The sequence below is a fragment of the Zeus faber genome (assembly GCF_960531495.2).
Source record: "Zeus faber genome assembly, chromosome: 6".
Lineage (NCBI taxonomy): Eukaryota > Metazoa > Chordata > Actinopteri > Zeiformes > Zeidae > Zeus > Zeus faber.
The window spans coordinates 28,700,330-28,727,453 of NC_137201.1; the positions used below are offsets into that span (position 1 = coordinate 28,700,330).

Sequence of the window (27,124 nt, forward strand, 5' to 3'; positions counted from 1 at the left end):
AGCGCTCATCAGTGTGGGATGTGGCCACTTCTATGTCTTTCTGTGACTCTTCCAGTCTCTCTGTATCTCTGTTGCAGCCTGCTGATGACACTCTGTGACACTCTAAGCTCAGTGGCCACTTCCGTCTGAGAACATCCTGTTTGAAGCCTCGCAATGGCGAGGTGCTGTTGATCAGTTGTTTGGTGTCGTCTTGGTCTCATGATGTCAAAATGTGAACAGCATGATGAAGAGGACTGTTTAAATACCAATTCTAATTGAACCAGGACATTTATTGGTCGATTCATGGATCAAACACCTGTTGTGAATTTTGCCGTTCAGCTCCTTGTTAGAGAACAGCAAGTTGTGCAAAAAGTACTGAAACATTGAACATGTGCATTCAAAAGTTTAGAGAAGGTCAAATTAAGGTGTGTGTGTGTGTGTGTGTGTGTGTGTGTGTGTGTGTGTGTGTGTGTGTGTGTGTGTGTGTGTGTGTGTGTGTGTGTGTGTGTGTGTGTGTGTGTGTGTGTATATACTGTATATATGTGTGTGTGTGTGTATGTATGTATATACTGTATATATATATATATATATACACTGTATATATAAACACATTGAAAGAGATGAGAATTTATTAGAAACATCCATGAAAATACTATCCGGTATGGCAAATTCTGTCTGTACCTCCCGTGTTCATCTCATAGCCTGTTTGAGCCTGTCACTCTGCAAAGCTTAGTGTTGATTTGAGAAGACTAGCAGCTCTACACTGTATTCCTGGTGGCTGCTTGCTGCACATGGATCATGAAGCAGACATTCCATACACTGCATATCTCACTACTTAGAGTAATATGACACCATACTGAACATGCATGCTGTCAGATTGATGTTTGTGCTAAATTTGACACAAAATCCCAACCCAGATGGACAGGCAAGTACTTTGGGACATATTGAGGAATTTATGACATGATCAACCTCCGATGCCGAACAACTTAAGACCATCCAACGACCTGTATGAGAACACATTTCATTATGATGTGATACCACTGAAAGATTACAAACAACAATATGGATTTATCAGCCAGGTATATAGACCTGGACAGTCGTGTGACAATTCATGACATCTTTGTTGTTGCTAAAGCTGCTATTCACTACAAATATTTCCTCAACATAGCTGGGTTTATATGCTGTCATTCAATTTGCCTGAAACTTGATTGGGAGCAGAGTTGAACATAAATGAAGACTGCAGTAGAAATGGTGATGGTACAGTGTTTTCTTACGGATAGGTGGGCATCACAACACTTCAGGGTCTATGTGGAAGGTTGCAACATGGTCTCTGGTGCCTTCTGCAGTTAGTCTTCACCTCCACAATGCACCAGTAACATCACCACAATGTCACAGCTCTATCTGTGTGTTTCCTAGGCATGAGCAGTCGCTTGTGCCTATGATTTGGTGCCGACACCCGGTATTAAACTGGTCCCGGGCTAAATAATTAAAGACCTTCGTAGTATCGTAAAAATTGTAACAATACCCATCCCTACCGTATCCCATTCCTCCTTGCCCCATCCACGTTCCTGCAAATGGAACATATAAACTATAAACACACTGTTTTTAGTTGTTTTATTTGGAGGAGAGCAGTGTTTGCGTGCGTGTCCGGACGCTTCACACACACATAAAATATATTTATATAAATATATAATATTTAGGATTCCCCTTATTTTTAGGTCCTCATTGAAATGCTGTCCCTATGCATTTTGTAAGCTATCTGTTTTATCCTGTTATTGTAGTGCACACTAACTGACAACAAAACAACAACAAAAAAAAACCAAAACCCCCCAAAAACGACTACTCTACTGAAGAATGTCAGTCATTTGACGGGTTTCTGACTGATGATTTAACTCATCGACTCTCAGGGGGCAGCCCTACCTAGGTTACTGGCTTAGATCCCATTTCTGCTAGAGGAATCCTTTTACAGGGATTACGTAACAAACTAGGAACCGATGCCACTGACTGACGCAGTGTACTAAATTTACCAATCTGATATCAGTGCGTTCCTATAGCAAACTCCCTTCCATTCTTCACCAGCTACTGCTGAACTGTCAATGAGCAAAGTTCCTAAGCCTACCGCTTTTGCTCCCATCATGATGCCCAATTGCCCACTGAGAAGCTTGAGCTCCGCACTTCCTAGTTGAAGACTGCAGTCATACAGCTGAATACCCAGAGTGTTTTTGTGTTGTGGGAGTGTTTCTTTCTGTTCATTCTAATTAATTGCCTTGTGTATTTTTAGTTTTTAGTTAGACAAATGCCAGCCAGCTTTGCCTGAGGGCGGCCTTTCCTTCATTTCTCTTTACAAATGTACCTTTGGTGTCACCATAAATTAGTCAATATTTACTGGTGCTAGCTCTACTTTTAATTCCCGCCAGCATCCTTACCCCAAGCTCTCTAGGCAGCAGCGCTTATTTTGGTCCCATTTGTTCCAGGATAAATAAACTGATGTACCCAAGGAGTGGATAAAACTAGGGGATCCTGCAGCCCTAAAACACCATCCTTTCTCTGTTTCTTAGGGTTTTTTTTTTTCCCTGAGTGTTTCTGTGTAATCTTTTCCAGCAGGAGCTGTCATGGTCTGTTTAGGTGATGCCAATAGCAGAGTATGTATGTATGTATGTATGTGTGTGTGGGTTTGGGTGTGTTTGGGTGGGCAGGGAGCAGCTGCTGTGTCGTCCTAGAGAACACAATGACACACAAACCCCAACCCCAGGGTGTTCTTCTGTACTGCATATTCTCTTTGCCTGTGCGTGCGTGCACATTTGCTATATACAGTGTGTGTGTGTGCGTCTTGTCATGATACTGAAATTTCCAACTTTGACACAATACCTTGGGAAATATCAATGTTCAATACAATTTGATACCTGAGAATGGACTTAACATTGTTGTGTTTATACTTTTTATAAAGCATCAATAATATTTTTTTAAGGAAAAACATAACTATGACTGAAAAGTAGGGGTGCAATGGATCACAAAACTCACGGTTCGGGTCGTACCACGGTTTTGAGTCATTGGTCGGATAATTTTTCGGATCGGCAAAAAAAAACGAGACAGATATAACTTGGCTTTCCATTTATTCTGTAAAACACTGAATGTAAAGAGATTTTGTCCATGGTCTTAAATGAAAACATTTAAGATGGCGAACGTTTAAATAAAATCTTAAAATACATAAAATATTAAATACTTAATTGTTCAATTAAAGCTAAAAGCAATATAAGGGAACCCATGATACCCTCTTCCTTTAAACATGACAATGAATGAAAAAATATAAGATCCGCCTCTTTCATGAAAATCGGTTCAGAATTAAGCAAGTTACAGTCGATTTTGTAGAGAAGTCTGTATCTCTCAATGCACATTGTATTTGTTTACTAGCGGATCTTGACCACTCTCCAATGTGAGGGACACACAGACGCATAGCGGTGACATACAGCAGCTCATCCACAACATGTGGTAAAGTAGCAGCAACACAGCGCAGCGTACCGTAAACCAGCCGCTGCGCTTCAGAGTAAAACACAGCACGCATCTGTCTTGTCTATCATCTTTTCACTGCAACTCTACATCGAAATTTGGAAATTATTACTTTAAAAAGTAACAGTGGCCGTAAAATCGTATTTCACTGTGATGGTTAAATTTTGCAATTAATCCGTGGTTCAGATGCGTGCCAAACCGGGGGGGGCGATACGTACAGAACAGGGATCATCTATGTTCCTTCATCGCTTTACTATTGAGAAAAGCTCTGCTTCAGCACAGTCCAATTGAGCTTTGAAAACAATTCAAAGAGAATCATACATATCAATTATAGGAGTGTCACAATTTCCTTTCAAAATGGATAATCAATCGAAATGAGCGTTAGATCTCGACCTTCGAAAATCACAAGCAGGTTTGCCATTCTCCCCGTATTTATTTTTTTTAAATCACTAATGCAACAAATGTTATTATTTTGGGGTGCACGTTTTGTTGTTGACTGTCAATATTTTTTACGCTAAAAAGTGGTTGCCAAAGTGGGCAACCAGAAGCCACAAAATAGTTGCCAACAGACTTCATCTGGTTGCTGAGGGCAACCGGGCAACAGTTACTGTTGAGTCCTGCATTTCCCAACCATCACTGCAGGGCAGTGATGAATTCTTATATTTGTGATTTCACATTGCATTTGAAAATTGAATCTTATTGCACATGCTGGTCATGTATTTCCTTAGAGGGAAGTGCAGGGTTTTTAAGGTAGCACATGAGGGAGGCTACTTCTCCGTCCAGTGCTGGGAAGTGAAACTGATTGATGTAGCTGATCTGAAGGCAGCCTCTGAGTTCCTCCGAGACGCAGCGGAAAAGGCAGATTGAGTTTTAACAACTGTGTGGAGCTAGTTACTATTCATGAAACAGCTGGCGCCCCACTCTTGATGTTGACTGTCTGCTGTTGGAGGACATTTACATTTAAATTTGAATTTTTGTTTGTTTTTTTCATCACTGAAGGATTTAATAGATCAAAGCAAGATTTATTTCTTTATTCTTACAGTCTGCAAACATCAGGTAAGTCTGCCGTAAGTTCTTCTGAGGTGAAATGTCGTCGTGGTTGAGTTTACAAAAATCCTGTCTGATACTTTAGTTTCGCTTATCCTCTTGACTCATCAGGGTCAATAATTGTTGCCCAATAGTGTCGCACAATCATGCACAATAGAACTATGTTGGCTAGTTTTGCTTTAGCAGACGTTCACCTGATGCTGTGGTCAGTTCCTATTTTTTAGCCTCCCAGACAAGTTTTTTTTTTTTTTTTTAAAGCAGGAATGAGTAAGTAATTCCCTTTAGTTATTAATATTTGTACCTCCGGCTCAGGATTTGGGCATTATGTTTGTACTTTAACCATGTCCCCGGAGGTTGTGCTCTGTGCCGCTTAGCAACAGAGGTGTTGTAAGCCTTAGTTGTTGTTTTTGGGGGGTTGTGTGGTTTGAGTCCTCACACCTCTGTGGTGTAAGCCTGTCTGTTTATGTTGTCGTCTGGTTTGATGAGGGGACAAAATGCAAATGGTCTTTCAAAATAATTCCAAAACACTGCAGACAGTGGCTGCCCCCCAGAAAGTCGAATCATCAGTCTGAAACCCTTGAGGCGACTGAGATTGTTAAAGTCGAGCAGTTTTTTTTTGGGGGGCTTTTTGTCAGTCAGTGTGCCTCCTCGCATATCTCCATTCTAGTGATGGCGTGGGAGAGAAAGGAGAGACCTCTTCTGATAATAGCGAAAATGCTTCTTAGACGAATATCTTAATCTTATTGCAAGTTAGAAACAGGTTATATTGCCCAAATAAATAGAAAATCAATTTTATTAATCTGTCCAATACAATTAACACCGGTAACATCAGAGCTTATCGATACTACGGATGTTAATAATTTAGCCCTGGGGCCCGTTTAAAACCGGGTCCGTCGGTACCCAACCTCATGTACGAGCAATCAGTCATGCCCCGTTCCTATACTCGCACTGAACAGCCATTCGATTCGACCGACAAATATGAGTGGTACAGCCCTAGACCGCTCTCAGGTTTGAGTACCAACCTCTCAGGTTTGATGTGAGAATTGATGGGAAGACAGTGCAGAACTCAGAAGAGGCGTTGCTTTCAATGGGAGGGTTTATGATGGCTGAACGACAGATGGGCTGCAGCTCGACGAGGTGGTTCACTGCTGCTTCCCTGCTTCACTTTAGAGAGATGAGTGTAGCCTGTTCCTGGCTCATCAGCTTCCAGTGGTCCAGTTGTTCATATCATATTTTGATTTGTGAGTTTTGTTGTCTAAATTAATGTTTAAAATGTTCTCATGGTGAGGTTTTGTATTATCAGTCATCAGACTGTTCCAGGTATCAGTTGTATTGGCATTACACACACACACACACACACACACACGCACCGCTCTGAAAAAAATTAAGAGACCACAGCAAAATTATCAGTTTCTCTGGTTTTACTATATATATATATATATATATATATATATATATATATATATATATATATATATATATATATATATATAGTAACAGTAATAATATTGTAATTTAGAGCATTTATTTACAGACAATTACTGTGTTGTGGGGATTGTGTAGTTTGAGCAGCCACACCTGTCCTGGGTCTATGTAATTGGGGCCCAGGATCAGTGGGGCTGCATACCTGTTGTTCGTTGGTTGGTCGAAAGAGCAACAGGTGAAACCCCCATCCCCACACACACTCAGGAGAGAGGAGCCCCTGTCATGACACGTGTCAGGACGAAGGGCTTCGATGAAGGGCTTGTTTCCAGCTTTGCACGACTTCAGCCCCGCCCCCCTAGGAGCCTGTTTCAAAGCGTCTTCACTGTCCACTTCACCCAAGCTGCCATTTGCCATTGTTTTTGTAGGTCACTTGATGTCATCCTACAAGTGTTGAGTGACATTCAAATGAGTTTTCGGTTGTCCCGGTGAGTGGAGAGTCGTTTTTGCCGGTCTGTAGCTTGTTGTCCCCAAATGTCTGCTCCTTGACTTTGTTCTCATGAACCGCCGTCTTTTCAATTTTTGAGGATGGAAACAACCTGACGCTCACTCCTTTCCTCACTCAAAACTCCTCTTTTCAACTCTTTTGGCACGGTCTATAGTTATTTCTTTGATTCCAATTACTTTTGAGGTACTACGAGCCCTGTTTTTGCTATCCAGCTGCTCCTATTGCAAGGAGAGTGATGACCACAGCAGTGGTTTTTATACTTTTCCTTATTAAATAAGATTTGGTTCAGGTGATCATCTAACCAGTACCGAGGTGTGCCTGTGTTGGAATTCAACAGACACTGGAATGGAATGGCTGCCATACATGTAGAGACGCTGATTTAAGAATTTTTTTTTTCCAGAACTATATAGAGAGAGTATTTCTCACAACAAAACCGTCATGCTGCCACAGTGCATCATATGTTCTTTTGGAGGTCTCACATTTTTCTGCTGCAAATCCAGTATACACCAGACTTGAATTGAAAGTTTTCTGTGGGGAGTATCGCACCTGTTTACTTTTGGACTTCGGAATTTGTTTTGGACTTGAAAGGACCGTCATTATTGTATGTACATTAAACACACATGCACAGACGCACATAGCACACTGAGCACACAGGAACATAAGTCGGCCACAATATGAAGGCCTGTGTATACCATATGAAATTTTGCCTTCCACACACACACACACACACACACACACACACACACACACACACACACACACACACACACACACACACACACACACACACACACACACACACACACACACAATACACACTAGGGATGTTAATAATTAACCATTTAACCGTAAACCAACTATAAGAATTATGACCGTTTAATACTCAAATTGTTGTTAAAGAAACAGTAAAAATATTATTCAATTAAAAAAACAAAGTAATTTAAAAAACAAAGTTTGTTGCATGGTAAAAGCAAAATAAGCTATACAATCTATTTCTTAAATACAACTCATGGGAGCGACAGGTGCAACCACACGTGCCTTTTATTTCAGGCACATAAGAGGACAGCTCACGCAGCCCCCAGGTGAGGTCATCTCCCCAACCCGGAAGTGCCGGCTGCGGTGAGCTAAGCTGTTTACAAACGAAAAACAAAGTAACAAAATGAAAATGATATATTCATAATGATGTGTTTTAAAATGAATTAACGGTATCACTGGATTATATATTATTTCAAGTAATGTGATGTTTTCCCCAAACTTATGTAGTTGCAGCTCAAGGTTATTACTTGTATAAATTATTACATATAACAGACACAAAATAATGTTGTTTAATATATTTTATTCTTTGTACATCACCATAGCAACATATCGTCACGCTTGCTTCGTAACCCCCACCCCCGTGCAACTACAACCACAACGACGTAGTTGTAGTTGCATGATTTAAGGAATTATTACTTAACTTTGGATTAACTCTTGTTTAAGATGATTTTGTTGCGGACATGTTTTATTACAGTACATGTGGAACTTAGAATAAACAGTAAATAAATAGAACAATTTAATCTTGTCTGCTACAGCAGCTAATGATTGGTTAATGAGGGTGGGCTATCTGTCAAAAACAAAAAACCTAAATTAGCATCCCTAACACACACACAAAGATGTACCTCCGACATCACTCATTAGTTAAAATCAATCTGCACCTTAGCGCCGAGTGCCACAGAGTTTGTATACACGCACACCACTAATAAGATCCCAGGGGTCTTACACACGCACACACACACACATATACACGATAATGCTAACACACAAGGGCTAACGAGCATTAATACATCAAAACACTAATGCACCGACAGTTTAAAAACACAGACGAGGAAATGAAAGCGGGAACCAGGAAGAGGGACTCTTCCTGGTTCACGTCTTATTAAACAGCGACCTACTTTTATAAGATAATTAAAATCTACCCATAGTTTAATCACCTTCCTAACTCTAGGAAAAAGAAAAAAACTAGCACAGTGAGAAGAAAAGCTGCAAAATATGTAGGTAGCTGTCACTAGGGCTGAACAATGAATTCAATTCAAACCAACATTGTAATTTAACAGAACGCAATTTACAAATCGATGAGAAGCGCATCAGCGACAGGGGTTGCCTGCGCTCGGTTCGCCAGGACAGTGTGTTTTTATTTAATTTTACGTCTCCTAATGGAAGAAAACAAATGCATATGGAACGAAACCGTGCGTAAGGGGGACACTTTCCCACCCCACCCCCCCAGTGTATAGCAAATTTTTATTTATTTTTTTTACCCTCCGCGCTGCCCCCCACTGAGACCCCAGTGCTCGGGCCCAGGCCACGCAGTGCAGCCGCGCTGTGCCCCGCGCTGTGCTGCTGGCAGAGCTCAGGACACCTGTAGAGTCTGGACGGAGCCTCTTCCAGGATAATGCGTCTGTTTGTTTTTACCTTTTATCACATTTTATTTAATGAGCATGAAGCTGTCCCTGGGCACACGGAGCGGCACTCGTGCATGTGAACGTTTGCGTGCAACATTTTTATAAAAAATAAAACATTTCTGCTGTAACGCTGCATATTTTTGGAATGTTAATTTTCAGATTCAAACAATTACAAAGCTTGAAGTTAAATCAATGAGTCAATATCCTACTGTGATTAAAGGTTTTTCTAAGTAGTTAAATAGATATGTTATTGACATCAATTCATCATCATGACACGTAAACCTGGCCTCCAGGAAAGAGCGGTTTATATGTTGACATTAGCCAATGTTTTGTTGGTCATACTACAGAATGATTTATTGCTTGTGTTTAATGAATACTATATAATATAGAAGATAAGGAAATGAAAAAAAATTGCGTACTAAATCGCAATCGCGGTCTACAAAAAATTGCAGTTAGATTCTTTTCCCAAATCATTCAGCCCTAACTGTCACACATCGAGGGGAAAAGCTCCTGAGTGTATGTTTCTGAATGTTGAGTTCTAAAATGTCATGCCGATTACAGAGGGAGACGGAAATGCACCAGGAGAGGCATTGGCACATTTTCATGTCCTTATATGGTGGTGAGCCGGCTCGCTGTCAGTTTGATCATGTGACCTGGAAACAGGAAGTGTTTCAGCACTGCAGTATGAAGAGAAGAGGGGTAGAGAGGGACAGACAGTCAGACTGTCCCCTCTGTTGGTGAATTCTAGGGTTGTCATTATATTTTTTTGGTTGGTTGTACTTAGCTGTTATTGTATCATGTGAAATAAAATCTGATGATGCAAACCTTTGGGGCAAATTTCAGGCTCCTGAAGAGCAATATCAGTTTATGTGTTATTTTAAAATCAAATACTTTTGATAATTTGACAATATAATATAACTATTAGTGGAATGGAATGTAGTTAATCCGTGATCTGTACGATTCGGCTCCCATGTGAACCGCGGATCAATTGCAAAATTTAACCATCGTAGTGAAATACAGTTTTACTGCCACTGTTACTTTGGGCCCAGGATATATTTCCTAATTTCCTTAATCTCGACGCAGAGTTGCAATGAAAAGAAGATAAACAAGACGGATGTGTGCTGTGTTTTACTCTGAAGCACAGTGACTGATTTACGGTACGCCACGCTGTGTTGCTGCGACTTTGCGAAATGTCGGGAATGAGCTGCTGTATGTCACCGCTATGCGTCTGTGTGTCCGCCATATTGGAGCAGTCAAGAGCCGCTAGTAAACAAATACAATGTGTATTGAGAGATGCAGACTTCTTTACAAAATCGACTGTAACTTGTAACTGTTACTGGTGGCAGATCTTATCATATTTTTGCATTCACTACCATGTTTAAAGGAAGATAGTATCATGCGTACCTCATATTGCACTTTAATTTAACAATTGATTATTAAATATTTTATATATTTTAAGATTTAATTTGAACATTGGACATCTTGTATGTTGCTTTCACTTAAGACCATGGGCAAAAGTTCCTTGCTTTCAGTGAATAGAATCAGTGGAAAGCAAAGTTATATTTGTCTCCCTTTGTTTTTTTTTTTTTTGTTTTTTTTCCTGTTTTCTTTTTTGTGGATCTGTAAAATGATCAGATCCGCGACTCGATACTGTGATAAGATCCGAACAGTGAGTTTTGTGATCCGTTGCACCCCTACTGACTATTGGTGCTTTCATAACATTTACACAAAAGGGAGCTCATGACCAAAGAGGTCGAGGCATTGATTAAACTGCGAGAAAAGTCTATGAAGTTCAAAAAGTTGCATTTCTTTACTGTAACGCAGCCTTAAAGACAACATTTATCGATATTACGATATCTGTCATCACAATACAGTGGTACCTCGACTTACGACTGCATCTACTTACGACTAATCCAAGATACGAGTAGCAATAGTTGCGAAAATTTGTATGGACTTGCGACCGACTGCTCCAAGATAGGAGCGTGGAAATTTGCAGTTGGCGCGTCGGCAGCCAGTCAGCAGCCAGTCAGCAGCCAGTCAGCAGCCAGTCAGCAGTCAGTCAGCGGGCGACCTATATGGTGTGTGCATGTAGTTTGTGGCTTATCCATATTTTTTTCATATTTACTGTGTTTGTGCTGTGTGTTTTGTTTTTCACCCTTCATGATGAGTCCTAAGAAGAAGGATGATGGGAAAAAGAAAAGGGCAATGATTCCCATTGAAACTAAGCGTGGTGTATATTGGAAAAATTTCTTCGACATACGACTGTTTTAACATACGACCGTTCTTATAGAACCAATTACAGTCGTAAGTCGAGGTACCACTGTATCATGTTATAATGATATATTGCCTAGTCCTAAGTTGATTTATCTGCCCAATTCTGATTGTGTGCAAGCGTCAGAGAACCGCTATGTGGATAGGTCTTGTCTGTTTGTTGCAGAATAAGAATTTATGAATAAGTGTTTTTACAATTATCTCTAGAGATTGGGATGGATGTGGCTTCTCCGCAGAAGTGATGTTTTGAATTGACTTGCTCCTCTTTAAACTGGTGGTTTATGTAGTACACTTATTATAGGAAGACAGTTTCTCATGAAGTGACTGATTATTTCTGCTGATGCTACTACAAAAAATGTCAATGTTCGGTGAAAGTCTTACGGTCAAAAGGGAATAGGCTTTCGCAAGTTGCTTTCAAAAACAGACGTTATCGGCACTCAGCGGATTGAAGGAATTGAATTAAAAAACATGCTGACATCATATAAGTAAATATAAATACTTTTTGGTTGATGATTATTGAGGATAGTGTGATGGTGACTCTGGTACAAATGTTTGCCATTAACGATTTAATTGTCTATTTCTGTTGATTGTATTCCACTTTAAAAGCTCTATTAAACAAGCTGGAGTGTTTTGTTCCAGATGTTTTGGTCTACATCCAGTGATTTAATCGGTTGTTGTGTTTTAGGTACGCATCGCAGCCAACTTCGTCATTCACGCTCCACCAGGAGAGTTCAATGAAGTCTTCAACGGTCAGTGCGTGTGTGTGTGTGTGTAGTGTGTGTAATGTAAATGTGAATTCTGTGTCCGTGGATTTATGTGTATACATACGTCAATGTATATTTTTTGGGTGTGTGGGGTAAATGACATAACAGTTGTAGCCTCTTGCCTTGATGAATGCTCATATCTGAAGAGCACTAGGAAGGAACTGTTGGCCCCTTATTACCTCCTCATAACCACACACACACACACACACACACACACACACACACACACACACGTCCCTTTTGTCTCTTCATACACTAAGCTTATTCACTGTCTGATGCACTGATTGACTGTGGAACTGTGGGGAAAATGTGGTGTTTGAATAGGTACACACGTTACACTTTAAAACGAGATGTTAGACTCTGTGTTGTGTTTTGGAAAAGGTGAGCTTCCTGGTCTCTGTAGCAATTCATTTCCGTTCCAAATGATCTTATGGTCATACCGTATTGATCCGAATATAGGTAGACCCTGATTATCAGACGACTCCCCTTTTCGAGACAAATTTTTGGAAAAATACTTTTTGAAGACCAAATATTAAGAAAATGGTAGCCTATGTGCGGTAGCCTATGTGTGAACGTAATGGGAAACCAAATTTCACAAGCAAGCTTTTCCCCCCGGAAACCTTAAGCTGCGGAACCAAATACCCGGAAGCGGTTAGCAACGTGCAAAGCTCAGCTCAAGCTGACTGGTGTCTGACTGAGTCAGTCACACTGTGGCGAGTGCGAATGAGTCTGACACACAGGAGCTGCCTGCTTCTTTTAAATCAGCCGTGTGGGAAAATCTCGGGCTCCCAGTGAACTACGACAGCAATGGCGAGCGAGCGTCACTCAACACTAGGGCTGTCAACATTGGCCAAAAATCACGTTCGAATATTCATTATGAAAAAACACATAAGTTTGAATATATTTGAACATCTATTACAATTTTAAAATGTTTGGGGGTGGGGGGCGTTACGCACGGTTCCCCTGCGGAACAGCTCCGCAACTCCGATCAGCGTGAATGCACCGCGGCCCGGCGGTTGGGAACCTCTGTAGTAGAGGAAATTCCAACGCTGTCGGGGATGGTCGCTCGGCTTGGGATGTGCCCCTTGGCCCAAACTCGGGGGCGAAATCTTTAAATCCAGACGCCTGCGAGATGTTAATCGGCCGCATATCTTTATAGATTAAATGGGTAAATTTATCTGTAATCACAGTTTGGCGGACGGCTGGTAATCCCTGCGATGAAAGGGGTCGTTCGTGGCCTGCTTTGGCCACGGCGTTGACGGAAGTACAGTGACGCCATTAACATGTTGGCGGGGGAACATGGGGGAAGAACTTGACATTGTTCTAATATGGTTTTTGACTTTGAAACAACCTGAAAATTAATAATATAATATTAAAAAGGAACTGGCTGACCTTAGTAGCAATCGAATCACTGTTGTTACTGAATAACACAGCTGGTGTTCTATAGCATGGAAGCCCCCATTGCTCGCGTGTGTATCGCTTACGTTATCAAAAAATGAATAGGCGGTACCCAAAAGAGGGGCTATCTAAAACTATCTAAATCCCCATCAGAGGAAGTCGAAGTTCTGCCACTCTTCGGCCCACCCTTGTTTTTGTCTCGCGTCTCTCACCTCTTCCCTGATATCTGACTGCCTTTCTCTTCTCTCCAACATCCATCCTGTTCTTTGCAGATGTACGATTGCTGCTCAACAATGACAATCTTCTCAGGGAAGGTGCAGCACAGTAAGTCTACCCTCGGCTCGCCTTATCATGTTGCTCCGAACTACGTGGAATCATGTCGACGAGAGCCAGTACGTGTACCAGTACCTTGAAGTGGATACAGGTTCCTAGACCTAGTTCCTATGATTATTTTTGATATAAATTTTCCAATTTTTACATACTGCTTTAAAGTAAATATCTCTATCTCTACCTAGCTTTTAGTCAACAACAAAAAAAAAAAGTTGCATTTACATTTACTCTTACTGCGCAGACCTTCAGTTTTAACTTAAATCAGAAATCAGAATAGATTAACTATTTTTTGGTAATGAACTTTGGCAGGGAATTCCATAGAATATTTCTGTACTGAATAGTAATGCATTGCGATGTAATGTGGTCATAAATGTTTCATAAGAGTTGGATATACACACCTAGATTTGTCAAAGTATCGAAATTCCCGCAATGCATCAATCTTGCACATTTGATTAATGCATTGTGTAGGTCATTCAACCTTCATCTGGTACAGCTAGTTTAGAAAACTGAAACTGTTGGCTTCCTATGTTCTCTCTCTGCAGTGCATTTGCACAGTACAACGTGGACCAGTTCACTCCGGTGAAAGTGGACGGCTACGAAGAACAGGTGGGTTGGCAGTGGGGGGGGTGAATCAAGGAATGAATTGGTCAATGGACAGGAAAGTTATCAAGTCACTTTTAAGGCACAGAACAAACACTTTAGGGATGTATGATATTCTGTGTAAATATACTGTATGGCTGCCTCCTTCACTAGAATGTGAATCTCTTTCTTTGTTCTGTAATATAAAGTGAAAAGTAAATATATTTAGGGATTTCCACCCATCCATTCTAAGCGGAAAGGATCGGTTGCAGTCTAGCCACCGTTTTTAATGTTTGTAATGTGAGCCCTAAGTTAGATTGGAAAATATTATCAGGATTTCCACCGATTACATGGACCAAATGAGTCATGTTCTCCCATAAATATTGTTTGACAATGGTTTGTTGTCCCAATATTGAAATAATAACTGCCATCGAGAGATGGATACATTTTTATTATTTATTTATTTATTTACCCTTATCAGTCCCACAACAGAGAAATTTGCAATTTCTCTGCATTTACCCATCCTAGTATCTGATGTATCTAGGTGCAGTGGGCTGCCATGTAGAGGCGCCCGCGGAGCAGTTAGGGGGTTGAGTGTCTTGCTCAAGGACACATCAGCACACTACCAGGAGGAGCCTGGGATCGAACCAGCAACCTTCTGCTTACTAGACGACCGGGTGTGGGGCAGGATTACAGATGTACCAAAACTGCCATTGGATAATTATTAAACCCTGGGGGGAAATTCAGGAGCTAATGATCTAAGTGTATGCTGTTCAGTTTATTACTTCATTAGATTATCTCTCCATTCTGAGGCGTGAAACCTCCATACAAACTTGTGTTGCAGCTGTTGTTTGAGAATGGGGAAGAAGGGTGAGTACAACTGCAGGAACCTGTTGAGTCATTATTGCAGGATCTTATGTAAACGTGTCATCACGGTTGTAAATTCCCCGCTCTGTTATGAGGAACACCGTCCTGGGAGACGCATAATGGAGCCAACGTTGAGGTTAATGGCTTCTGTCTGCCTCACTATCCAAACCATGTCGTCTTTCCCTCTCTGTTCTATCTCTCACTTCCTGATGCCCCTTCTTGTACCTCTGCTGTTTTCTTTCTTGCATTATTTATCTCGCTCTCTCTCTCTCTCGCTCCCCCTCCCTCCCGCTCTCTCTCGCTAGGTCTTAATCACAGAGCATGGTGACCTTGGCAACGGCAGGGTCCTGGACCCCAAGAACAAGATCTCCTTCAAGTTCGACCACCTGCGAAAGGAGGCCAGCGACCCCCGCCCCCACGACGTTGACAGCTCCATCGAGGGCTGGAGGAGCGCCGTGGACTCCGCCGTCAGGGCCTACGTCAAGGAGCACTACCCCAATGGAGTCTGCACCGTAAGGCCCCCTCGGCCTCTCTTCTTCCCCCAGCGCCTTCTCTTCTGTTGCTTATAAATGTGATTTTAGATTTTATTTTTTGTGTTAGTGTCTTTGATGGGGGCAGTTTTATATTAACAAACATTCCAATAAGTATGACAGATCTGTAGTTCCCTAAAAGCTCCGTAAAGAGAGTAAAAAACTAAATGTCAACAACGCCGTTGTTGAAATGCGAGCATACAGACCATCGCAAACAAGACAAAGCAAAAAGGCTTGTCGCCAGGACAAACATTACAATTACGGTCGGGCCTTACACCTTGACTGGGCGTCGTTAAGCCGCGTCCGTTCAGCCTTGTAACACGAAACATGCAACACACACGCACATTAGAGATCATACAGCACATGGAACAACACCCACTGAGTCAGACAACAAAACACAACAAAGCACGGACCAGCAGGCGGCACATGAATCAACAACAAAGCAGCGGCAGAAAGCATGAAGGTGTTCAGCGCCGGCAGGTTTGTTTGTTAATGAGCCCAATGAGCGACACGCGTTGAGTTCTCTCGCGGTTTATTGGAATACGCTCTGACAGAGACGGCACTTAATCTCAGTTTAATGAAGCAGCACTCATAACCGCTCTCGTGACCCGTTCTGTTCTAGTGCAAACAAAAGCTCTGCGTCAGGAGGGAGCCGTGCCACCAATTATTTTATATATATATTATGTTTGCGTACCTAATGAAGTTTTAAATCTTCTTCGGGGTTTGGAGTGTTTGTTTGTAAACAGTGGTTTCAGTGCGGCGTCGTAACCTGTGAAGCAGCTTGTTCAACAGCGGTTCATGTAACACAAACACAGGGTGCAAGTGCTGCTTCTTCGCCGCCGCAGTAGCGCTGCTTGCACCTCCGCCGCAGTTGTGTTTTTTTTCATGAAGAGTCAAAGTAATGATGCAATCACACCGGAAAGTGCTTGAGTTGAAAATATCTCGACTTGAGTGAAGGCTTTGTGTGACTCCAGCCAAACAGCGGTCGTTATGGGATGAAATTTAGTATAGGTCGCTGTAGAGCGCACAGCCAAAGTATAAAAAATGTTTTAATGTGTGGCCTACCTGACAGCTATTTAATATTTCTACTATCTAAGCACCTAAGACCAACTTTATTATTCTGTCAGTACAGAATATTTAATTAACTGCTAAATGATCTTTAAAGGAAGAGCCGTCGATTCAACAACAATGTAATGTATTGTTCAAAAGTGACTATGCATTGTGGAGCTGAGCAATAAGATCGCATTATCGACGCAACGCTCTTATTTTTCATGTACCTACTTTAAACACCAGGGGGCAGAATCACCAAACTCTGCTGGCGAGTCAGCGGGCAAAAGATGGACCCAGCTGAGGGCCGTGGCCCCTCGACATCCGATGTGAAAGCACACACACGCTGAAGCCCACGGACGCCGCCCCTCGTCCCCTCCCGTGAAGTAAGTCGCCGAAGACGCAGGTCCTGAAACCTTTTCCCTTTTTGACCGCAGATTTACGGGAAGAGCATTGACGGACATCAAACCATCATCGTGTGTATCGAGTGCCATCAGTTTCAACCCAAAAACTTCTGGTAGGTTCCGCATCGATTTGCTTCTCGTTGCTCGTGCTTTGTTTTGCAGTTGCCGACAGATCTGGCCTGGGAATGACTTGTGCGTTGCCTTTGCCTGAGAAGGGGAGGGAAACAAAACCCAGCGACGACAAAGGGAACACTGTGGTGTTCAGTGGACTACACTTGGAAAATGATTATTTATAGAGGCCTTCCATGATTCAAAGAAATCATGAGCGTATAATTTCAGTCATCGAATCAATTACGGAATCAAGTGACGCTTTAAATGCTTTAAATACGAGACGCTTCAAAGGCTGTTGCTGTAATGGGCATTAACTCTGGAAGCCCCCCCCCCCCATTAGCCTTGTTGAGCCGGCCCTGATCTGGTTAATCTAATTGGATAAGGACTGCGCCAATCCTCTTTACGGGTGGGTTTTACTGAGCTTATAACTTGGTGAAATGATCCCATCGCTCGAGTGTGTGCCTTTCTCAGTTGACTATCGACGTGTAATAACAATAATGAACTACATTTAAAAGAGGGAATTTGGAGAGGGCCCTTAATAGCACACGTAGCCAAACACTGCACTCAGGGTGCGCGCGGCACAAAATATGTCAAAGCCGCGTGTCAAGCACCGAGGGCTCTGACACACGGGATTTGAGTGAACTGAGTGAGTGCCCTCTCATTTTCATTTTCCTCCACCCAGGAACGGCCGCTGGAGGTCAGAGTGGAAATTCACCGTCGCCCCCTCCAACACTCAGGTGGCCGGCATCATGAAGATCCAGGTGTGTGTGTGTGTGTGTGTGTGTGTGTGTGTGTGTGTGTGTGTGTGTGTGTGTGTGTGTGTGTGTGTGTGTGTGTGTGTGTGTGTGTGTGTGTGTGTGTGTGTGAGTGAGAGAATTTTTATATCTGCGTTTTAAGCATGTGGAGTGTTTGGGTGTCAATCGATATGTTTGTCCATTCATGTGTGAATACGCATATGCTTTCATGTGTAAGCGAGAATGTTTGTGAAAGTGTGTGTGCGTGCGTGCGTCGAATTTAAGTGAATTTAAGTTTTTTTTGCTTACGATAAATGGGAAGCGCAAAAAAAAAAAAAGAGGAATTTTTCATCGTTTTCACACCCGCAAATAAACGTGAACACGCCTCTGCCATTTCAGGTCCATTACTATGAAGACGGAAACGTGCAGCTGGTCAGCCACAAAGAGGTTCAGGAGTCCATGTCTATCTCTGTGAGCATTCATGTTGCTATTACCATGTTCCTCACCCAATCTATATTTATTTAACGACGGTTAGCGTTCAGTTTGCAGTGCAAGCTAAAATGGTCGTTAGAATACTCAGCCTCGTCCCCTCGGAGGGCTAATGAACGGCATCTTGTTTTTTTACTGGCCTTGTGTAATTGTTACAAATGGGAGAATCTAATTGTTTTAATCGAGTCTCGTCGGTTCCAGTTCCTTGTTGACGTCCAGTCTATTCAAGCGTCGGCCACAGCACAGATCAGTGGTTCAGACTCCAGCTACTGTCACGTTGAGATGGAGGTTATTCATGGACCTGAATTGTGTGTTTTCTGTTTGAGATCTTAACATGTGCCCATAGTTGAAAAATCTCATTAGCACGGCCAATATAACAGAAACGTATTCTTTATATATATTTTTAATCTAATTCCAATGTATGTTCCTCCTATTTTGAGCCGCCTGAACAAGAGCTTTGCTTTTGCGCTTTAAAGTGGGGGGCGGGGGGGGCGTCCGAATGTGACGCCGCCAGTGTAAAACTGGAGAAATGACGATCGCTCTCCTGCCCTGATCGCTCTTGCTTTTTCTCCACAGAACGAGGCTTCAACTGCGAAGGAGTTCATTAAGATCATGGAGGCTGCAGAGAACGACTACCAGGCGAGTAATCCAATTCTCTGGTTGTGCTATTTATTCTCTGGCTGGTTTATTTAACCTTGGGGGTGTTGTCCGTTGGCCTGCCTCTGTTCTCGTCGCGAGAAGCTGTGCGACGCTCCGGCGTTTGTAAACACCGGATCGGCGGCGGCGGTTGCCTGTCAACACTCGCCGGATTTATCCGACGAGCCAATTACACGGGGTCGGAATACAGTGAACGTCTTCTTTGTGGCCTTTAGCTGCGCCCGACGTCCGTCATTGATTTTATTTTCGAACATGAGGTATTGTGAAAATGTTCTGTCAACAATAACAAGAAGCGCACATTTTGTTCTTGGTCTTGTTTTTCCTTTTTTAAGTCGGGGGGGGGGGGGGGGGATAAACTTGTCCAGTTTTATCAAAATACACGCACGTCCATCTCGGTTTTGGCTGGTGAAGCGAGGCCTCTGCGTGCAGCCTGAGCCAATCAGAACACGGTGAATTAAAAGGGGGGGGGGGGGGGGGTGACAAGATGCACAATGGAGAGCGGAGCAAGAATCTGCTGCAGCCAAATCAGAACCAACAAGCAAATTGGCAAGTGACAAAAGAAGGGAGCTGCATGCGCTCGCCCCAGAGAGCGTTTTCTTTGCGCTGCTTGGGCGAACGTGCAAAATCCCAATCTGAGAGCGTAATGTAGTAGTAATGCGTAATGGCGAAGGCTGTCTTCCTGCTACAGAAGAGCAGGATTTTTTTTGTTAACAAGGGAAGTATTTACACAAAAACGTCCGGTTTTTACTGGTCCCATAGCGACGGGGTTCACACAGGCTTTTTTTTTTTTTTTTTTTTAGGAGCGGAACGGGACAGTCCCCGAACTCAGTTGTTTAAAAATTGTTTCACACGTGTAGGAAACAAACGAAAATAAATGGATCTAAAATGAAAAAAAAAAAACAAAAAAAAACAAAAACAAACGGGAACCGGGGCGGCGCACCGCTGTCGGGAGGAGAAATAAAAAAATAACTCCGCTCCAGATCTCTGAGTGAGAGTCAAGTCAAGACAGGTAAGAAACTTAAGGAAATAAAATAAATCAAAATCTTTCTCTATGAGATTATACTAGTGCGTGCATGGACCGTGACGTAATGCGGCAAATGCGGTCTCCCCGTTCCAGAAGTGCAGGATTCATTATTTACAAGTCAAGTATTTACACAAAAACATCCAGTTTTTACTCAAAACTGTTGTTTAGTACAAGGAGGAAACTAAAATAAATAGATCTGGAATAATAACACAGGAAAATCGGCGCGGGCGCAGCGCTGTCTGGAGGAGCAATAACAAAAAGTCCAGTTCTCTCAAAGCTCTTTGCCACGGCGGCCGTCGGGCACAAAAACAGACGGGAGGGAAAGACTCCATCACAATGAAAGGGCGAGAGTCTCTCTCTCTGTCTCTCTCTCTCTCTGAATTTTTAAATTGAACACCCCCCCCCCAAAAAAGGGAAACAAAGTGTGACTACGAAGCCTGATTTGGTGATACTGTTAGGCTGGTTGGTAGTAATCTCTGCGGATGAACACAAACGGAACTTTTTGAAACGAAACTTTTTGGGCAAGTTTGTTTGGGTGTCTTCTGTTGGAGGAGGATGGATGATGTGGGAATCTCTAAAATGCTCTTCACGCTCCGCAACAGTAATGTGCTCAATGCTTGATGTTGAGGAAGGTGACGGGGTAAAAGTGGTCTCTGCATCCGTGCTGTGACTTGGTTCTCATTGTGATATTTGATCTCTCTCTCTTTTTCTTTCCCTCTTTACTTCCTGCTCTCTCTCTCTCCCTTTCGCTCCCTCTTTTGCTCGTTCTCGCTCGTTCGCTCTCGCTTCTCGTTCTCTCGCTCACTCTCTCGCTCGCTCTCTCGCGCTCTCGCTCGCTCGCGCTCTCGCTCGCTCCCTCGCTCGCTCCCTCGCTCGCGCTCTCTCGCTCGCTCTCTCTCGCTCGCTCTCTCTCGCTCGCTCTCTCGCGCTCGTTCCCTCTCGCGCTCGTTCCCTCTCGCGCTCGCTCCCTTTCGCTCGCTCGCTCCCTCGCCCGCTCGTTCCCTCTCTCTCGCGCTCGCTCGTTCTCTCGCGCGCTCGTTCGTTCCCTCTCGCTCGTTCTCGCTCGTTCCCTCTCGTTCTCTCTCGTTCTCTCTCGCTCGTTCCCTCTCGCGCTCGTTCGTTCTCGCGCACGCTCGTTCTCTCGCGCACTCGTTCTCTCTCTCGCGCACGCTGGTTCGTTCTCTCTTTCTCTCTCGCGCACGCTCGTTCGTTCTCTCTCGCGCACGCTCGTTCGTTCTCTCTCGCGCACGCTCGTTCGTTCTCTCTCGCGCACGCTCGTTCGTTCTCTCTTTCTCTCTCGCGCACGCTCGTTCGTTCTCTTTCTCGCTCGTTCGTTCTCTCTTTCTCGCTCGTTCGTTCTCTCGTTCTCTCGCTTGCTCTCGTTCTCGCTCTCTCGCTCTTGTTCTCGCTCTCTTTCTCGCTCTCTTTCTCGCTCTCTCGCTCTCTTTCTCGCTCTCTTTCTCGCTCTCGTTCATTCTCTCTCGCTCGTTCTCTCTCGCTGTCTCTTGCTCTTGCCCACAGACCGCCATCAATGAGAATTATCAGACTATGTCGGACACTACCTTCAAAGCCTTACGCCGCCAGCTCCCCGTCACGCGCACCAAGATCGACTGGAACAAGATCCTCAGCTACAAGATCGGAAAGGAGATGCAGAACGCTTAGAGCCCAGCGCAACAACACAACCACCGAGAACACGACAACAACATTGCATGACTGGATAGTTGTATCGTCTATGTAAGGAAATTAGATTTAAAAAAAAAAAAATAACAAAACAAACAAACAGGGAATAAGAAAAGGTTTGGTCTTACAGGAGTTTACACTTCTTCCGATTTCCACATTCAGGGATTCATTTTGTTTCTTCCGTACACAGACGCGGCAAAATCCTCTGTGTATTGTAGATGAAATGATGACCATGATTGAGACGGGTTTTTTTGGGGGAAATTTACAATGTGAGGGGAAAATATCACGAGACACAGGAGAGAGGGGACGGACACTCGTATGTAACGAAAACCACGCCCTTATTAAATAAATATCAAGTGTGCAATATTTATTGTGTTTGTGAGGCCACACCTTTTGTTTTGACCTGGTGGGAAATTAACAAAAAAAAAAAAAAAAAAAAATGAAATTGCGATTACGGTGAATACAAATATATATTTTTTGGGGCGAGAATAATGTCTTTATTCACATAACACCTTTTGGATATTTTTGGCTGAGTACAGACAACTCCCTCCTCATCACAGTTGCTGAACCTTTTGGGTTAAAACACACACAAAAAAAAAGGTTATTTGTGTTCATGGGCTGGCGACTTTGGCACAGAAATCCCCACTTGATCCTCTTTCCTCCGTCGGGTTCCACGCACCGTCCCTTTGCCCGAATAACCTCCACCCTCCGAGGACAGCGGAGCTCCGGCTGAATTAACCACGAATTAACCGCTAGCGTAATGTGCTTCATGTTCAGAGTTAAGATAAAATATTAAATTTCACCTTCCGCCCCCTGCCCCGCCCGGCGCATATTTTTATTAAAAAGAAAAGTTAACCCTGACTGTAAAATATAACAAGGCACATTGTAATATATACCTGTATGCAACCTCCTGTTTGTCGCTTTGGTGATTTATTTCCATGAGATTAATTGTAATTCAGTCACAATTATGTTGCATTAAATGACAAATTTTCTATTTGCCGACTCGCTCTTTTTTTTCTTCTCTACTAGTTTATTCAGTGAAATGGAAGATTAATGGTCAATGCAAAATATGATTTGATCAGGATCAGCCTCACACCAGCGGGTTCAAACATGCAGCTGTTGGCCACAAATATAAATAATGCCATTCCTAAATGTTGCTGTTTTAGTTATATTTCCATTATAGATAGATAGATAGATAGATAGATATATAGATATATGAAGATAAATAAATTATTTTTTTTGTAATGTTTAAAAATAGCTGTTTTCATTTTAGGTTATCGTCACTTATGTGTTATACTTTTTTTTTTTTACGGTAATTTACATTCTAATAGTTTTTTTTTTTTTATATATTTGCATCTCGTCTCATCTAATGAGCCGCAGGACAACGGTCTCAGGTGTGAAACTAGCGACGGAGGCGGGCGAATCAACACTTTCTGGGCCTTCGGTGAAACGTTCCACACACGTTTTCTCACCTCCGACCGGTGTCGAGTCTCATTTATCACCGCCACTGGGATCAAAACCTCGCACCCCCCCCCCCCCCCCGAAAATTTAAATTAAATTAAATAAATAAATAAATAAATAAAAAAACCGCAAGCGGGACGGTCCGGTAGCATTAGCATCATGCTAATCAGAGCGGGTGGCGTTAGCCTAGCAGCCGAACTAGCAGACACGTCCACAGTCTGGTGCCGGACAGATGTCTGCCTGCCGCCCGTGTGGACGCACGCAGAGGGAGACATGCTAGCGCCGAGCGGGGACTTACCCGGCTTTCACCTGGAATCCAACTAAGGTAGGTCTGTGGGGGGCGTTAACCGGTGAAGTGTGCGCGGCGCGAACCCTTCGCCAAGTTATTCGAAAAGTTAGCGCTATTCCCGCAGCGCTGCGCTGGCGTTTCACTAGCATGGCTAACTGTTAGCAGCCCGTGGGAGCGAACGGGAGTCCTCATGCGTGGACACATGCGCGCCCTGTGCGTTATGTACGTACGTGCGTCGTGTGTAGAATAATACAGTTTCCCCTCCTGAGCAGGCGAACTGGTCCTCATCCCAGAGCATTGCATTATATCACGTGTGTGTGTGTGTGTGTGTATATATATATATATGTGTGTGTGTGTGTGTGTGTGTATATATATATATGTGTGTGTGTGTGTGCGTGTGTGCGCGCGCGTATGTTTGTAGATAGATAGACGTGTGTATGTATATGTATATGTATGTGTGTGTGTGTGTGTGTGTGTGTATATATATATGTGTGTGTATATATGTATGTGTGTATATATATATATATATATATATATATATATATATATATATATATATACACACACACACTCACTCACCGGCCACTTTATAACACAAATAGCTAATCAGCCAATCACATGGCAGCAACTCATTGCCTTTAGGCTTGTAGACATGGTGAGGATGACTTGCCGAAGGTCAAACCCAGCATCAGAAGGGGGCAGAAAGGGGATTTAAGTGACTTGGAACGTCGGCATGGTTGTCGGTGCCAGACGGGCTGGTCCGAGTATTTCAGAAGCTGCTGACCTGCTGGGATTTTCACGCGCAACCGTCTCTGGGGTTGACGGAGAATGGTCCAAAAATATCCAGTGGGCGGCAGTTGCGTGGACGAAAATGCCTTGTCGGTGTCAGAGGTCAGAGGAGAATGGGGGAGACTGGTTCCAGACGATAGATAGGCAACAGTAACTCAAATAACCACTCGTCACAACCAAGGTTTGCAGAATACCGTCTCTGAACGCACAACACGTGGAACCGTGAAGCAGGTGGGCTACAGCAGCAGAAGACCACACCGGGTGCCGCTCCTGTCAGCTGAGAACAGGAAACTGAGGCTACAATTGGCACAGGCTCACCAAAAATGGACAATAGAAGATTGGAAAAACGTTGCCTGGTCGTATGAGTCTCGATTTCAGCTGCGACATTCAGATGGTTGGGGCAGAATATGGTGTAAACAACATGAAAGCACGGATCCATCATGCCTTGTATCAAGGGTTCAGGCTGGTGGTGGTGGTGGTGTAATGGTGTGGGGGATATTTTCTTGGCACACTTCAGGGCCCCTTAGTACCAATTGAGCATTGTTTAAAGGCCACAGCATACCTGAGTGTTGTTGCTGAGCATGTCCATCCCTTTACGAGCACAGTGCACCCTTCTTCTGATGGCTACTTCCAGCAGGATAATGCACCATGTCGCAAAGCTCAAATCATCTCAAACTGGTTTCTTGAACATGACAATGAGTTCACTGTACTACAGTGGCCTCCACAGTCACCGCATCTCAATCCAATGGAGTATCTTTGGGATGTGGTGGAACGGGAGATTCCCAGCGTGGATGTGCAGCCGACAAATCTGCAGCAACTGCGTGATGTTATCATGTCAATATGGAGAAAAATCGCTGAGGAATGTTTCCAACACCTTGTTGCCACCAACAATTAAGGCAGTTCTGAAGGCAAAAGGGGGTCCAACCCGGTACTAGCAAGGGGTGTGTGTGTGTGTGTGTGTGTGTGTGTGTGTGTGTGTGTGTGTGTGTGTGTGTGTGTGTGTGTGTGTGGCATCATTGGAAGACATGAGTCACATCCTTGGAAATACCCATCAAAGTTACAGTATGTGTCAGCCCCGACGTGGCATCAGTGGTGGGACTGGATGGTGAGAATGGTTGGTTTGCACGGTCCTGTGGCCGGGATGCGCACGTTGGGATTCTTCCGGTGCGTGGTCGGAGCCGAGATTGAAGAGAACATCAAACCAGCCTTAATATTCTCTCACGAGAGTTTGTCAGCGTTCAAAATCGAAATGACCGCCGGTGCGCGCTTAGCGACCCTTAAGACGAGAGATTTCAGTGAAGCCTCTTTCTCACGTGGAATCTGTAACATTGCCGGATAAAAAAAAATATCCAGAAAAGGCAGTTGGTTGTCATTCCCACATTGGCCTCCTTTACGGAAAAATTCCGTATGGAGTCGGTTCCCCACATAGATGATGTTACGAAGACATTATGTAATGGTCGCACAAGAGGAATCTAATATCAGGCGAGACGAGGCAACAGAATCGGTTTTATTTTGAGTCCAGTCGCCCCGCCCCACCTGGACGGTCTCCGATCCCTCCACTGACTGAGAGCGGACAGAGCCCCTGTTCCCGGACGCAATAACCCTAAACCCAGTGTTATTAAATTGGTGTGATCATTTTCAACCTGTCCTTCACTCTCTGCCTCTGGAGAATGAACGTTCTCCACCCGTTCCCCCTCCCCCTGTCTGACATCCCGGCACCACACCTCTAACTCTAAAAGGCTCATCTAGGGTCTGAGTGGAAGTTTTAAGAATTTTTTATTTTTCATTTTTCCCCAATGTTTTTTTTTTTTTTTTTCTCTCTCCCTTCCCGAAATATAATTACATTATTTGATATTTGTACAAAATAAATATTCGTTAAAAACCCACTATTTGTGCTTTATTTTGATTCGGCTCCACCCCTACTTTAAGGCAATGTTACTGCTCCCATCCACACACACTTCCATTCACCGCCGTACCGGCATTTTCCTGGAAATTATACAAGGTTGAGAGCAGGGAAATTTACAGAACAAATTTTACGGAACACCCAGACCCGATCCCTTTCACACATGACGCCAATCCGGAACATTGCCTGTAGATTTACGGCTTTCAGTGCAAGTGGGAAAGGGGCTTCTGATTCTTTTAAGAAATGAGAAGTGTGTATGAAAACGACTAAGGTTCCAATTTGGATGTGCAACATTTTAATGTACAGTTTATAATCTGACTCACAGCGGCATCAGGCCGCTCTTGACAGATTTGAGTCGCGACATACAAGACGTGACTCATTGAAACACCCCATCATTGTGACTCTGGCAGAAACTCCTGATTTCCTCATCTCTTGTACTCAGACTGACCCGGTGCTGACTGAAAGTACTCCATAAACGTTTCACTTTCTACATGTGCAGTGTTTCACTTCCCCCTTAGGCTCCCTAGACTTCTTCTTGACTACACTTCATTATTTAAATGCTTTAAAAAAACAGTTGGAGGACTCTTTTGCTTCCCACACATAGTACTCAAACAAACTGTCATTTTTTGACCCTCCTCATAGCCTTTAACATGGATCCTCCTCTTTGTTCTACCGGCTGAAAAGCAAACAGCCGGCCTTTTGTGTTTCGGGATCCCAGATGAATGTCAGCTTAAGGCCTGGCTCCTACTGATAAACGCTGTAGATGTAGATCTCTACAAGATGGTCAGCGTGCTGACTAAATGAAGTCCAATCTGGCTGCATGTGCATTTCACTGTTGGCCAATGTCAAAAAGCAATTTATAGTCATTTAATGACAGTTTAGTCTTAAAAGTTCCT

At 43.3% G+C, this 27,124-nt stretch overlaps 2 protein-coding genes across 3 annotated transcripts in view; both read left to right on the forward strand.

Annotated features, from left to right (window-relative positions):
* Positions 1-22,783, forward strand: part of LOC307232188 (F-actin-capping protein subunit alpha-2) — a 30,454-nt gene extending 7,671 nt beyond the window's left edge. Inside the window, exons 2-10 of the mRNA XM_080003105.1 lie at positions 11,858-11,921; positions 13,607-13,658; positions 14,207-14,270; positions 15,416-15,622; positions 17,125-17,204; positions 17,885-17,963; positions 18,336-18,407; positions 19,002-19,064; positions 21,628-22,783. Of these exons, the coding sequence (XP_079859231.1) occupies positions 11,858-11,921; positions 13,607-13,658; positions 14,207-14,270; positions 15,416-15,622; positions 17,125-17,204; positions 17,885-17,963; positions 18,336-18,407; positions 19,002-19,064; positions 21,628-21,768 (822 nt within the window). The 3' untranslated portion in view covers positions 21,769-22,783. The remainder of the gene's footprint in view (positions 1-11,857; positions 11,922-13,606; positions 13,659-14,206; positions 14,271-15,415; positions 15,623-17,124; positions 17,205-17,884; positions 17,964-18,335; positions 18,408-19,001; positions 19,065-21,627) is intronic.
* Positions 22,784-23,439: 656 nt separating this feature from the next.
* Positions 23,440-27,124, forward strand: part of LOC307231243 (suppressor of tumorigenicity 7 protein homolog) — a 59,336-nt gene continuing 55,651 nt past the window's right edge. The window contains exon 1 of one of the 2 annotated variants that reach the window (XM_080001866.1): positions 23,440-23,572. The gene's annotated coding sequence lies outside the window, so the exon portion shown is untranslated. The remainder of the gene's footprint in view (positions 23,573-27,124) is intronic. The other variant, XM_080001867.1, reaches the window with a different exon arrangement.